Source organism: Pseudorasbora parva, chromosome 1, assembly GCF_024679245.1.
Source record: "Pseudorasbora parva isolate DD20220531a chromosome 1, ASM2467924v1, whole genome shotgun sequence".
Lineage (NCBI taxonomy): Eukaryota > Metazoa > Chordata > Actinopteri > Cypriniformes > Gobionidae > Pseudorasbora > Pseudorasbora parva.
This window is the reverse complement of record NC_090172.1, coordinates 34,539,396-34,553,152: the sequence shown is the minus strand read 5'-3', so window position 1 is coordinate 34,553,152 and position 13,757 is coordinate 34,539,396. Positions and strand designations below refer to the sequence as shown.

At 37.3% G+C, this 13,757-nt stretch overlaps 1 protein-coding gene across 1 annotated transcript in view; it reads left to right on the top strand.

Annotated features, from left to right (window-relative positions):
- The window catches only part of lmbr1 (limb development membrane protein 1), a 68,749-nt gene that overhangs the window by 27,167 nt on the left and 27,825 nt on the right, over positions 1 to 13,757 (top strand). Inside the window, exons 4-9 of the mRNA XM_067438596.1 lie at positions 104 to 243; positions 830 to 933; positions 10,072 to 10,198; positions 10,305 to 10,373; positions 11,076 to 11,140; positions 11,249 to 11,321. Of these exons, the coding sequence (XP_067294697.1) occupies positions 104 to 243; positions 830 to 933; positions 10,072 to 10,198; positions 10,305 to 10,373; positions 11,076 to 11,140; positions 11,249 to 11,321 (578 nt within the window). The remainder of the gene's footprint in view (positions 1 to 103; positions 244 to 829; positions 934 to 10,071; positions 10,199 to 10,304; positions 10,374 to 11,075; positions 11,141 to 11,248; positions 11,322 to 13,757) is intronic.

Here is a 13,757-nt window from a genome sequence, read left to right as displayed (position 1 = left end):
CTTTCTTTCTTTCTTTCTTTCTTTCTTTCTTTCTTTCTTTCTTTCTTTCTTTCTTTCTTTCTTTCTTTCTTTCTTTCTTTCTTTCTTTCTTTCCGTCCCTCAGTATGTACCTGTGTACATTCACATTGGCAGTGTCTGGAGGGGCTGTCCTCCTCTTACCATTTTCTATAATCAGTAATGAGATCCTGCTGTCCCTTCCAAAAAACTACTACATACAATGGCTCAATGGATCGCTCATTCATGGTCAGTATCCCGTCTTTTTAACTGTGTTTTTACATGTCACTGTACAAATATGCCTGTTGCCTACATAAAGTTGTACCTTATTCGCCTGTCATGCATTAAGTCACTTTCACAGGAAATTAAATGTTACTTGTGTGCTGCTAAAGGTCTAATTTGTTCTACTTAAAATGTAACTTTAAAATTTTGCCAAACATATACAATTTTATTTTGTTGTTGATAAAAAAATTCATACAAAAGTCTACACTCCTTACATTTATAATTATTTTATTGGTAATACTATCAAGTATTAGTATTTTTCCTTAGTTTCACCCTTGGCCACAAGGTGGTGTCATATGTCTGTTATTTGTGCAGATGGTTTCTTTCTGCAGTTCTTTGGGTGGTTTTATATTTTTTGTTTTGTTTTTAATTTCTTTATAGAATTTGGTGGGAAAAATCTGTGGGATGGATTTAACAATGGCATACAGTGTTAAACCACACTAACTAAAAGCACAGTCAAATTAGACATATGATGGGGGGTTCAAACACTGTTATTACATAAAATGATACTGATCATCAGGTTAGTTAGCTGAACTGATTTCTCTTTGTTCAGGCCTGTGGAACCTGGTGTCACTCTTCTCAAATCTCTGTCTGTTTGTGCTGATGCCTTTTGCCTATTTCTTCCTGGAGTCCGAGGGCTTTGCTGGTTCGAAGAAGGTATGCGGTTGTGTGTTTGTGTGCGTGTTCTGCAAGCTTGAGGCTTTGTGTTTATATACAATGGCCAAGGACACATAAGATACTAAAAAGATCTGTGTAATTTGTACACATTTTGTACAAACCAGCACTTCAAAGTTTGTGCACTTACTCACCCTCACTTACCCAAACACACACACACACACACGGTTTTATGTGTGACTATTTTAATTTCAGCCACTCCCCCACCCTAAAAAAGATAAAAGTTCAAAAGCTGAGTGGTCTTATTTCTTCAGCTCATTCATCCTTGCGTTATTAGTCACTCAAAAAGGGCTGTCATAGGCGCTCATAGAGGCCGTAAACCAGCAAACACACACCGTCACAATAGAGCGTGCAGATAAAAATGAAAGGGTGGGAGGGAATGCATCACTTTGCCCTCTGTCTTACTCTCATCACAGTTTGAAGTCGCTCCTGGTTTATGTCCCTTCTGGCAAAGCTACATAAAGATTAGTTGCTACTGTAGTTTATGAGGGCTGCACTCATTTGTACGGGAGCAAGGCGTACTGCTTCATTTTGTCTCGTTTGCACCATGACTGTTTCTGGCCATTGATCAACCAGAAACACAGGAGAAAGGGAAGCACTGCTTTATGTTGGCCTACACGTCTCGGAATGACCAGTGGAGCATATGTGTGTGCGTGCGTGTAGCAAAAAGAGAGGAAATGATCAGAAACTGCCGCTTGTATGAAAGCCCCCTGCTGATACAGGGAAGGGTTAAGTCGTCAACTGCAGAAGCCCATAAAAGCAAGATTTCATGTTTTCTTTTTAAGTATAAAGTCAAATGGCCTGCTTGTGCCAGTCTCCATGTTAGATGGTTAAACGGGGACGTATATATGGCAAATTACATTCAGTCACTGGAGGAAATGAAACTGGGTAGTTTGTTAAAAGCTTGTGTGAGCTGTAGCTGGTGGGTTTTACGGGCCAGTGTTTGTATTAGTACTTCATCAAATGTAATAAACAAAACCAACAATATCTGTGGGGAAGAATAGTGTGTGTGTGTGTGTGTGTGTGTGAGCGTGTCTGGACTGCTTTTTCACTTTCTCCGTCTTATTTAACTGCCGGTCAAAATTTTGAAATTATTACTATTTATTTATTGAAAGCTTTTTGAAGACGTGTCTTCTGCTCTCAAAGGCTTAATTCATTTGGTTAAAAATATAGTATAAAACATTAATATTGTGAAATGTTACAATTTAAAATAACTTTTGTTATAACTTTAAAAATATATTTATTTCTGTGATGCAAAGCAGAATTTTCAGCAGCCATTATGCCAGTCTTCAGTGTCACGTGATCCTTCAGAAAAATCAAATTTGCTGCTTTGGTGCTCATTTATTATAATTTTTTATTAGTGCTCAGATATTTTCCCCACCCCCCAAAATATTATATTTCTATTACTAGTTTGTATTTTAGATCAAATTAATGTTGCTTTGGTGATTATAACAGACTTTTTCAGAAAAAGAAATTGGCATAAGCTTCATGCCTGGTACACATTGTATGATTTTGGCCTGTCCCAGACGAAAGATGACCAATCGTGCCAATTTCTGTGGTCGTGGTTCCTAAATGGTTGTCACGTTCTTGCAACCAAAGATAGCCTACGATAATTTTCTGATAGTCTCAGAAATATTGTATGATCATCTCACCGTCTGTTTGCTGCTACAACCTACTATGGACTACTATGCAACATTAAATGGTGTATTGTTCAATGTGACATGGATATTTCTAATTTCACTTCCCCCTCTTTTTAGTGCACATAAGCCACATTTGCCAACGTGCACTTAATCTTGCTCTGTTTCTTTACCATTAGCGCATGCAGATGTTTTATTCTTCTATACTAGATACTATCTTGTGTCATAGCCTAAAATTCAACAGGTGTCATCATCATACAGTCTTCACACGTCGTACCCAAGTTTATTGTATCCATGTTGTACAGTGTGATTTGTAATGAATCATCTTATAGGATTTCCAAAATTACGCAGTCTGTAGTAGGCATTATAATAAGACTGCTTTGGATGGAAAGATGCATAGCCTAGTCCTGCAGTTCTGATCTTGTCCAACAGGTGGCAGGATTAGGATTAAAGGGATAGTTCACTTTAAAATGAAAATTCTGTCATTCTTTACTCACCCTCAAGTTGTTTCAAACCTGTTTGAATTTCTTTCTTCAGCTGAACACAAGGGAAGATATTCTGAAGAATGTCAGTAACCAAACAGTTAACTGGAGCCATTGACTTCCATAGTAGGAAAAAAAAATACTATGGAAGTCAATGGCTCCAGTTAACTGTTTGGTTACTGACATTCTTCAAAATATCTTCCCTTGTGTTCATCTGAACTGAAGAAAGAAATTCATACAGGTTTGAAACAACTTGAGGGTGAGTAAATGATGACACAATTTTCATTTTAAAGTGAACTATCACTTTAAGCCTGAACCTGATGCCTCAGTCAGTATCGCATGAAAAAATAAACCTATGAGTATGTACTTAGGGTCTTCTAACGCTGATACACCTGGGGATAGGACTAAGAAAATATATTGGTTATCACTATGTCAAAGCACTAACTTAACTGACTCCTTAGTAATCACATGCATCTTTAACATATTGATCGTGTGTGTGTGTGTGTGTGTGTGTGTGTGTGTGTGTGTGTGTGTGTGTGTGTGTGTGTGTGTGTGTGTGTGTGTGTGTGTGAGTGTGTGACAGTCTCTTCCTTTGTAGTCTGTCCACAATAGGACTGATATTTATTTTTGAGATGTGATTCTCGCTCCCAGGCTTTGCTTGCTAAGGCCATGACACTGTGTATTTACTCTGCCTGCGCCCCATTCTATACCCGTTTCTATGACAACATATGAGTTTCTCTATTTTGACGGGAAAAGGCGCAACACTGGATTGGATAATATCTTCCGTAGTCAAGCCTTAGAAAGCGTGAATGTTTGCATGTATTGAGATGTTTCTTGTGAGGTTTACTTGAATGCAAATGAATGTGTGTTGACTGTTCACTACCATCAGCTCATGTTTGTGCAATAGTTTGGCTCCATTGCACTGGATGCCTTGATGTGTATTTTGGTGGGTTTTAGTACTTTTAAAAACACATTGCAGGGTTCCAAACAAAAATATAAATTAAAGAGCCAGTGGCTCCTATGAGGGAAAAAATGTAGACGTCAATTTTTTTTTCAAGAGCCAAAACAAGAATAAATCCATTTTAATTCTTCATGTGTGTATATATATATATATAATATATATATTCGCCTATATAATTGCATTATATTTTTACTTAAGCTGTTGTCTTCATGAGAAAGAATAGAAAGAACTAAAAAAGAAAATCAACTCTATATATATATATATATATATATATATATATATATATATATATATATATATACATATATACATATATATATATATATATATATATATATATATATATATATATATATATATATATATATATATATAGTTGATTTTCTTTTTTAGTTCTTTCTATTCTTTCTCATGAAGACAACAGCTTAAGTAAAAATATAAGAAATATTATATAGTTCATATATTTAGCAAAATTACCCTTTCTGTAGTTATCTTTGTAGTTGACGTTATGAGGTTATGAGCAACGAATGGCTTTTCTGAGGTAAATTTGGCGTTACATGACATGATTGTTCTTAAGCAGTTTAATACAAGCTCTTTCCAAGATTAAAATGCTGATTGAGTAATCTGTCAGGCCACATTAAAGAGCGCCAAAAAGTTTAAAATTTGTTAATTGTGTAATAAAATGAACAAACAAGTTAAAACTGACATAAAAGGTGACAGTTACTTTCAAATTGCCTTTCGATTATGGATGGTTGTGCTACAAATTCAGGCAGTAACTGAAAACAGCAAAGATTAAAATATATTTAGAATCCATATCAGTATCTATAAAAAACGAGAATTCTTACTGATTAGTTCATGTCCACACAGCTGACATGTTTATCTTTTGTAGTTAACTCTTGCCTGCCCTTCCCGCACTTATAAAGTACTTGAATGTTTTCCGTTTTAACATCAGTTTCTGGATAACATGCATATTTTGGAGCTCACTCAGATTTTTTTCCCATTGTAACTTTGCTTCGAGTCGTCTCATTTTATTACGTCAACACAACAAAAGATGTGATGAAATACTCATTACAGAACATGCAGGTTAAAAGGCACACAATTTTTAATCGTAACATGTAAATCTAATGGCTATCTCAGGAAAAAATTTCACTTGCAAATTTATATTTTTGGTCGCACTTGCACTGATAAACGATTGCCTGTTTCCCTTTTCCGTTCATTTCTGAATCATTTCTGATTTTCCTGGCTTTTAACATCTCGCTGTTTGTGTTCTTGACAAACCCCAGATTAGTTCGGGAAGCCGTTCTCAAAGGTCTTATTTGTTAGACACCTCATGCTAACAAGAAAAAGATGGTGACTTTAGGAAGAGGGATAAAAAGAAAATAAAACACACCCACGAACTTCAAAAGTAGTGAAGTGCCTTCCTCAAGTCATATATCCTGTTTTCTCGTCATTTTGACGGGCTTCTAATGTATTAGTCAGATTGGCACATCAATGGCTTGTGTGTGTGTTGATATACAGTGATTCATGTCCCCCTGCGTGTTCTGCGCTCTGTTTTGTGTCTCTGACACTGCTCTCGGTGTAGCAGGCTTAAAGAGAAGGTAATGACTACTGTTCATGCTAAGCCTTTATTGATGAGAGTTAATAGTTCACGGCGTGGAAATCGCAGTCGACAGGAAAAACACTGCATGTTTGTGAATGTGTCTGTTGTTCTATCTGTTTTGCATGGTCAGATCTAACTTTTGTAGAGGTTTTTTTTCTTTCTTTTTTTGTGGAATCTCTCTTTGTTTGTTGTCTTGAGCTTGACACGCAGTCATGCATTAAACTTTTGAAAACATTTAATTGAAGCTTTATAGCTTTATATTCCATTTATGCAGAGAGAGAGAGAGAGAGAGAGAGAGAGAGAGAGAGAGAGAGAGAGAGAGAAGTTTGTGACCCTGACGCTGACTGAGGGTGTGTAAGGTCAGGGAGAGCCCTCTTAGGTGACTCAGACCAACAAACATGCATAAATGCAAACATTTGCTTTTTCATCTATTTATATCTCCTCTCTCTCCCTCTCTCTTACACTCACACACACACATGCACACCTTGGAAGTCAACCTGGTATTAGCAGCATCCCTAATAGAGTGTACTGCAGTATGTGTATGTGAAAGAGTGACTGTGTGTGTGTGTGTGAAAGGACTAGATGCTGAATATTTTAGAGTTGCTATATTAAGCAGTGCTCACATTTAGATGGGCAAGAGTAGAAGAGCTCAACCCTTCTCTGGCTTCTCTGCCACGTCTCTCTCTCCTTTTGAGACCAGAATGGTTGCGCCTCACTTTTAAAACTCTTTTTTTGCCTATATTTGTTTTCTTGCTTCTAAATACATACAGAGGGCTTCACTAGTAACTTAGCCATGTGAACAACCATGGAACATAACCTTAATTTAGTTTCTTTGTGGGTTTTCAGTGAAAATTATTGCCACTGTTGTTTGGGTTTTTTTGTAACGCATTCATTCACAATTCAAATATGAAAGGTTAAAAATCCAGGCGGATGTTGTTCATCAGGAAGTCACTTGGAGGTGCTCTAGATTCTCTTAATGTCAAGAAAAGCTGTGAACTGCTGCACATACACAAAGTGCCTTCAGGACAGAGACTGAGACGGGCGTTTATGAAGGATGCAGGAAATGTAGACGCTTGAAAATGTATGGAAGGGCCAGTTGGGTTTAGGGTGAAGGGAAAGGGAAATACTCTCAATAGGTTAAGTCAGATGCGTAATTGCTGGATTAAATTACTGCTTATTAATGTTAAAGGAACACGCCAACTTTTTGGGACTTTGGCTTATTAAGTGTATCCCCCAGAGTTAGATAAGTCCATATATATCATTCTCATCTCTGTGCATCCCATAACTCAGTCTGACACGCACTCCCGCTAGCCTAGCTTAGCACAAAGACTGGAGGTATATGGCTTCAGCTAGCCTACTGCTCAAAAAGTGACAAAATAACACCAACATTTTCCTATTTACATGTTGCAATGTGTATAGTCACAGGTGAGAAGCAGAGTTTGCTCAGAGTTGGAGTAATTGCTAGATAGTTTACAATCATGGGTGTTCACTGTATTGTGAAGGCCCGCGACAATAAACAGGGGAGACCAGGAAATGCAATGATATTCCATAGAATTCCAACCCAAAACGCTGACCTGATGAATCGATGGCTACTTGCTCTGGATATAGACCCTGTAGCCATCATCAAGTGCTATCGGGTTTGCTCTGAACATTTCACAGAGGATGACTATTTCGGAAATAAAACATGAAACGTGTGCTGAAGGATACGGCCATCCCATGGATAATATAGACAGGACAAAGCAGATCACCCGCGGCTGCGGTAAGTGTTCCGTTATGTTTTTTAGATGCGTAAGTTAGCCTACTGTAACAGAGCCGTTAGCTAGATCTAATAACGTTTATGACACTGTTACATGAATAGGGTGGTCACTACTGTATTGGACTTTTTCCTGTGCTCCATATATCCCCTGTAATGTTAGTATTGTGTTGTCATGAACGCGCTCTGTCACAGTAACAAATGAGCGGTGCTAGAGGTAATTCTCTGGACTGTAGCATTTACTTTGATAATGAATTGGAGGGGGGATTGGCAGTTTTAATTCAGGCAGTTCAATTTTTGTCTGGGTTCATTGTCCAAAAAAAAAAAAAAAAAACTTTGCTGTCCATTAGGTTCACTTGTTATGGGGCGTTTTTTACAGTTGATTTTGTCACAACGGGAGAAAAAAAATCGACAACTGCCGGGTGTATAAGGGACATTTCCACACATATTGTGTTCGTTCTGATTTTCCCCTCAACCTCAGTCTGACCGGCGTTTTGTCTATTTGCTCTGACAATTCCTCAAAATCAGCTATGATCAATAGTCACGTTCGTCACTAGCTACAGTCACGCTGGTTTTGTTTACGGAAGGAACACCGCGGGGCTTCTCATGTGCTGCGAGCAAATCACTCCACAGAAGTGGAGCAGTGCTGCGCCTTCTGAGAATATAGTCCACAGTATGTATATGTTTATAAGATAGCTGTGTCTCATGTAACCTTGTTATTTGTACGCGCTGTGACTATACACATTGCAACATGTAAATAGGAAAATGTTGGTGTTATTTTGTCACTTTTTGAGCAGTAGGCTAGCTGAAGTCATATACCTCCAGTCTTTGTGCTAAGCTAGGCTAGCGGGAGTGAGTTATGGGATGCACAGAGATGAGTGATTTATATGGACTTATCTAACTCTGGGGGATACACTTAATAAGCCAAAGTCCCAAAAAGTTGGCGTGTTCCTTTAAACGTGCTAGCAGGTAGTGCTGCATGATAATGATTAAACTGATAATATAATGATTATGTTGCTCAAATTATAAGGGGTAATGGCACATGGACTTTACATGGACTTCATTTATCAAACTATGATAGTTTCATCACATGGGAAATCAATAAAAACATGTTTGTTTTCAATACATTATGAAAACTGGTAAATGTGAAAATAAAATTCCTAGTATTTATTCCAATAATTCCAAATTGTTATATTTTGAACTCTGTATTTCAGCACAGAGGTTGCACAGACCGCGTTTATTCACCAACCATGATCGCAAACAATATGGTCAAGGAGCATGTTTGAATTTATTACAGTTCGTCACAGAGAAGGTTCGCTTGCAGATTTAGTAGCATCAAATTGTCCATGTGGCCTCTGATGGAACACAGACTTGGCTGTATGACACTTTTATTCAAACAGAATTTCACAATGCACATAGCTAAACTCAACATGCATGTTTTTTTTGCAGTGTAGAGAGAGCATGTTTGTGTGCGCATGGTTGCCAGATTAAAATAAGTAAAGTAAAACACTGAGCAGGAAATCCATATTCTACTGATGTCTGGCAACCCTTTACGCACAAAAAATAGTGGAGGCTTGTTACCAATGCAGGATAACAGACATGTCTAAATAACAATAATAATAATTAAAAAAAAAAATTAAATACAAAATAATAAGCGGGGGAAATATGGTGAATATTGTTAAATAATTGAGAGAAGTAGATTTTTTTTTTTGCGATTTTAAAATACAATTAATCGTGCAGCCCTACTTTTTTTTATTAAAACAACATTTTTTAAATAGAAATAAATATTTACATTGTCTTTATTGTGACTTAAAAAATCAATGTAATTCATCATTGCTTAATAAAAGTTTGCTTTACAATAAGGTCGCATTAGTGTTAACTAATTTTAACTAACAATAAACAATACTTGTATTACAACATTTTTTTGTCAATATAAATGCAACTGTTCATTGGTAGCTCATATCAATATTAACAGATGCGACTTTTATTTTAATAAGGTATTAGAAATTAACATAAACTATGAATAATAAATGCTTTATTAATTTTTTTTATCATTAGTTAGTTACTAATGGACTAATGGAGTTAAAAAATAGAACCTAATTGTAAAGTGTTTCCAGTTTGTTTAAAAAAATCTTACTGACCCCAAACATTTAGTAGTTTGTAGTTTATGTGCATGTTTTCTGCACAATGTAAAATCAGAATCCTCACAGTTAACAACAACATCAATATTTGGGTTCTGGGGAAACAAAGCAAATCAAGAGTGAAGTTAAATGCCACACATCAGGTACTTACTGACCCAGAAAAAAAAACTCCTAATAGTTTCCAGATGAGCCTCTGGAGTTAATCTCAGACAGTAGTAGCCACCTTTTTCATTTTAGCCGCAAACTCTGACCGGACATGGTAATAACAGTTCATATAAGTGTGCGTGTCAGTGAATGAGAGGTAGGAAGGTCATTTGTTTCTTTGTGTGTGTTGTGGCCTATTGTTGTGTGTGCGTTTGTGTTGAGAAGGGGGCTTGACTTTGAGTCAGTGTTATAGGGAAGTCCCGGGGCTTCCACAGCTAAATTTCCAATTAGAGCCTCATTTACACCTGCTGATTTGTGTGTGTGTGTGTGTTTCTGAATCACTTTTGGCTACAGCCATAAGTAAACTTGAAAACATTAAAGTGGGTGTTTGTTGGTTTTTAGGGCATAAAGGCTCGAGTGCTGGAGACATTTGTCATGCTCTTTCTGCTGGGTCTCCTCATCCTGGGAATTGTATGGGTGGCATCTGCTCTTATCGACAATGATGCGGCCAGCATGGAATCTCTCTACGGTATCTCTTTTAATCCTCCTCCTGTTGCTGTGAATGCATGTATGCGATGTAACCAGATATTTATTGATCTGTGGTTTACTGTGCCCATCTTATTCTCTCATTCTAGATTTATGGGAGTTTTATCTGCCGTACCTCTACTCCTGCATCTCTCTGATGGGTGGCCTATTGCTGCTTAGTAAGTTCACAGGAAACCATGCTGTTAGTGGACTCTATGCACAATCGCTTCCGTATTTAGCCCTTATTGGCCATCAAAACTTCCAGTGCAGAGCAGTGCATATAGACATTGCAAGAAAATATGGACAGTGTCAAGTGAGTTTTTGTAGTGTGAGTGTTGCGCATTTCTTTGAAATTAGTTTTTCTTTGAAAGTTTGAAATTTTAATATTTTGAGTATAATGCAATATAATTTGCTGTGATGGACAGTTATTAGAAATATGACAGAAAGACTGCTACAGTTTGCTATGGGAGAATACTATACCTGAAGAGATTGTAAGTATGCAGGCAGTTGATGTGCATAGAGTTCATTAGATATCTAGGTACATGTTTTATTCCTATGTATTTTTATATTGGTGAATAATAAAAGTATTCATTAATTTTGTTAATTTAGTGAAAACGAGTGTGAAAAATATAACCTTATAGTGTTTCAGAGCTAATAGGTGCATATTAAAGTGTCAAAATGACAATCAAGGCTAAAAATGATCAATACATGATCTTCCCTGATGTCACTCAAAATACCCTTTTCGCTTGTTTTACCCACTGTAACAGCAGTTACATAAACATGAACCATTTAGTTCAAAGGGTGCATTTATACTCTTGCCTTAGAAAAGCATAAACGAGCATGTTTGTGGTTTAAAGCAGCTTCTTGTCTCATCTCATCAGTGTGTACTCCAGTGGGAATGTCACGCATGTTCACAGTGATGGGCCAGTTACTAGTCAAACCCACAGTAAGTACGATTACACTGTATTTGTGTGTGTGTGTGTGTGTGTGTGTGTATTTAAAGATCCACTCTATCATTCTCCCTCACACCCTCTCCCTCTCTTTTTCTGTGTAGATTTTGGAGGATCTGGATGAGCAGATTTATTGTATACAGCTGCAGGAAGAGGCCCTGGAGCGTAGACTCAATGGTGAGCGTGTTTGTTTTTTGTATGATGGGCAAATGCATTATACAATCTTTTTGTAATCAAGGTTTAGTACCTGTTTGAGGTTTTATTTCTGTATGAACTGAATGACAACGGATTACTTGCATCTATAACATCTAGCAATTATTCTGCTACAAATCTGCCAATGTTTTGGTGAGGTTGCAAGAAAAGAACTATAGCATTATATGAGTGCTGTTTTACTTTTTTTTTGACAAAGCATCAATTAACAGTAATAAAGGGTGGTGTACAAAAGCCTTATAACCACTATAATCACTATTAGTCATAAATAGACAGTTTTATAAAGTGACTTATAGAGTGACTTACACTTATTACATGGGTACTTTATCTGGAGCAACCTCAGGATAAATGCATTACAAAAAATGATGCAGTATTGTATGCACTGCTCTATGTATTGTTGAATAGAACTGCTAGTAAATTGGACAAAAAAAATCAGTAAAATTTCAATAATAGTAAGTTTATTAGACAATTAATAAAAAAATGCAACAAACTGAATAAGTTGCAATGTTGAATTAATTATATAGGGCTTTCACTGTTCGGTTGAGTCAATGCCTGGATCGGATAAATCCTCTTATTTGTGTGTGTGTGTGTGTGTGTGTGTGTGTGTGTGTGTGTGTGTGTGTGTGTGTGTGTGTGTGTTTGTGACTGAGTAAGGTGGGTATAATGACATATTCTGTAGCTACTATGCTTGTTCAACTCAAGCGTGCACAGAAAGCATCCTGTCATTAATTTCTCTTCCGCATCTTCTTGCGCTTTTAATATTCTTTTTTTTTTATATATCAAGCACATCTTGCTCTGCATTATTAAAGATTTTTATCTTATATGAAATAAGTATAATTAATCCATGTTTCTTAATACATTACAATACATATCTTATTCATCCATGTTTCGTTATTAATAACTTAAAACTAGCCTGACAAGCCAGACCCACATCAAGATGTTTGGTCTGGAATCTCACCATTGACAGGGCTCAATCCGAGGGGCGGGATAAACGGTTGTCTTTCAAACTCCCTCTGCACGGCGTTCACACAATTGGTAATCGATACAACCAACCAGAGCAATGAAGGTGAAGCGGAGCTCGTTGAAAGATTAAACTTTCGCCGTATCCGGTCGGCAAAACTCCGAACATATATTCCCTTCTTAAGAATGACTTGTGCCGTTCTTTGTTCTCTTCTCAGAGAAGAGCTTAACTCCAAGTCTTCGAGAGCTGCGGTCAAAGCTGATTCAAAAGACCGGCGTTCGCCAGTTTCTGTTTCTGTGTTTACTAGAAGCACGCAATCGCAACTCGGCCGTCATTATGTTAAGCCCGCCCACCACTCTATACACGATGTGATTAATCCGACCAGAGTTTGCCGTTTACAGCTCAGAAGTGTATTGAGAGTTGCTAGATGACACTTTCGGCCACCATGGAGATTCCATGGAGACCATGGAGTTTAGATTTGCTGTCGCTAGGGTGCGTCTAGATTTCTAGGCTAACTTAAAACAGTATCGTCCACTGAAAACTGCACAGACTATCACAAAGGGATAATTTAGGTAAAACATGAAAATTGTAATTGTCTGCTATTTCTGCAGAAAGCTAATATCTATTGTTGTCTGTCTGTCCATCTGTGTTTTTTATTTTTTTTTATTTTTTTCCCCGATCATTTATTGGTAAAGGGTGCGAGACCTGGCGAGCCACATGATTTTTGTCAAAGAGCCAGGTGTAGCTCGTGGGCCATAGGTTCCCGGCTGCTTCCCTACACAAACATCCAAACAATGCAGGAAGTGTTTAGGCTTAAAGCTGAACTAGACTTTAGCTTCAACTCAAGCACGCAACAGAGTGTACAGATGCCAGTCAACATAGAACATGTGCTTTTTCTATTGAATTCATGGAGGTAAGCTAGATCAATGTAACTGATAGTGCCCAGTTAGCCCATGGATGAATTTCAATAGCCTCTCATTTGGTTGTTTGGTTCTGTAGTGTTAGCACCAAAGGCTGATTTTTCTTTGAACACCTGATAAAATAATTGTAATCTGTTTTAACGTTTTTTGCTTTTTTGTGATATTGTTGTTTGATGTGAAGCGCAGTGGCAGTCACTGTGATCGGGTGACAAAAGGCCAATAGGGATGCGGAATGCAATTTTGGCAATGCTTAAGAACTCTGCCTTATTGGAAGATCTCGCTCAGGCGTTAAGGAGAGGACGAATTTTACCTTATCAGGAATTTAAGGAATTTTTGTTCTTTTCTTCTTTTGCACTGTAAATAAAAACCTTTATGTTGAGGTTGAGGGGAAGAGAGTTCAAGAGGAAACTATCTACTTTGCTTTACTCTCTTATCTGTAATCTATCTAATAACAATTACCCAACTGACTGTAACTTCATTTAGATACTACATGCCTGCATACGCTCTTGCAGACCTTTTGAT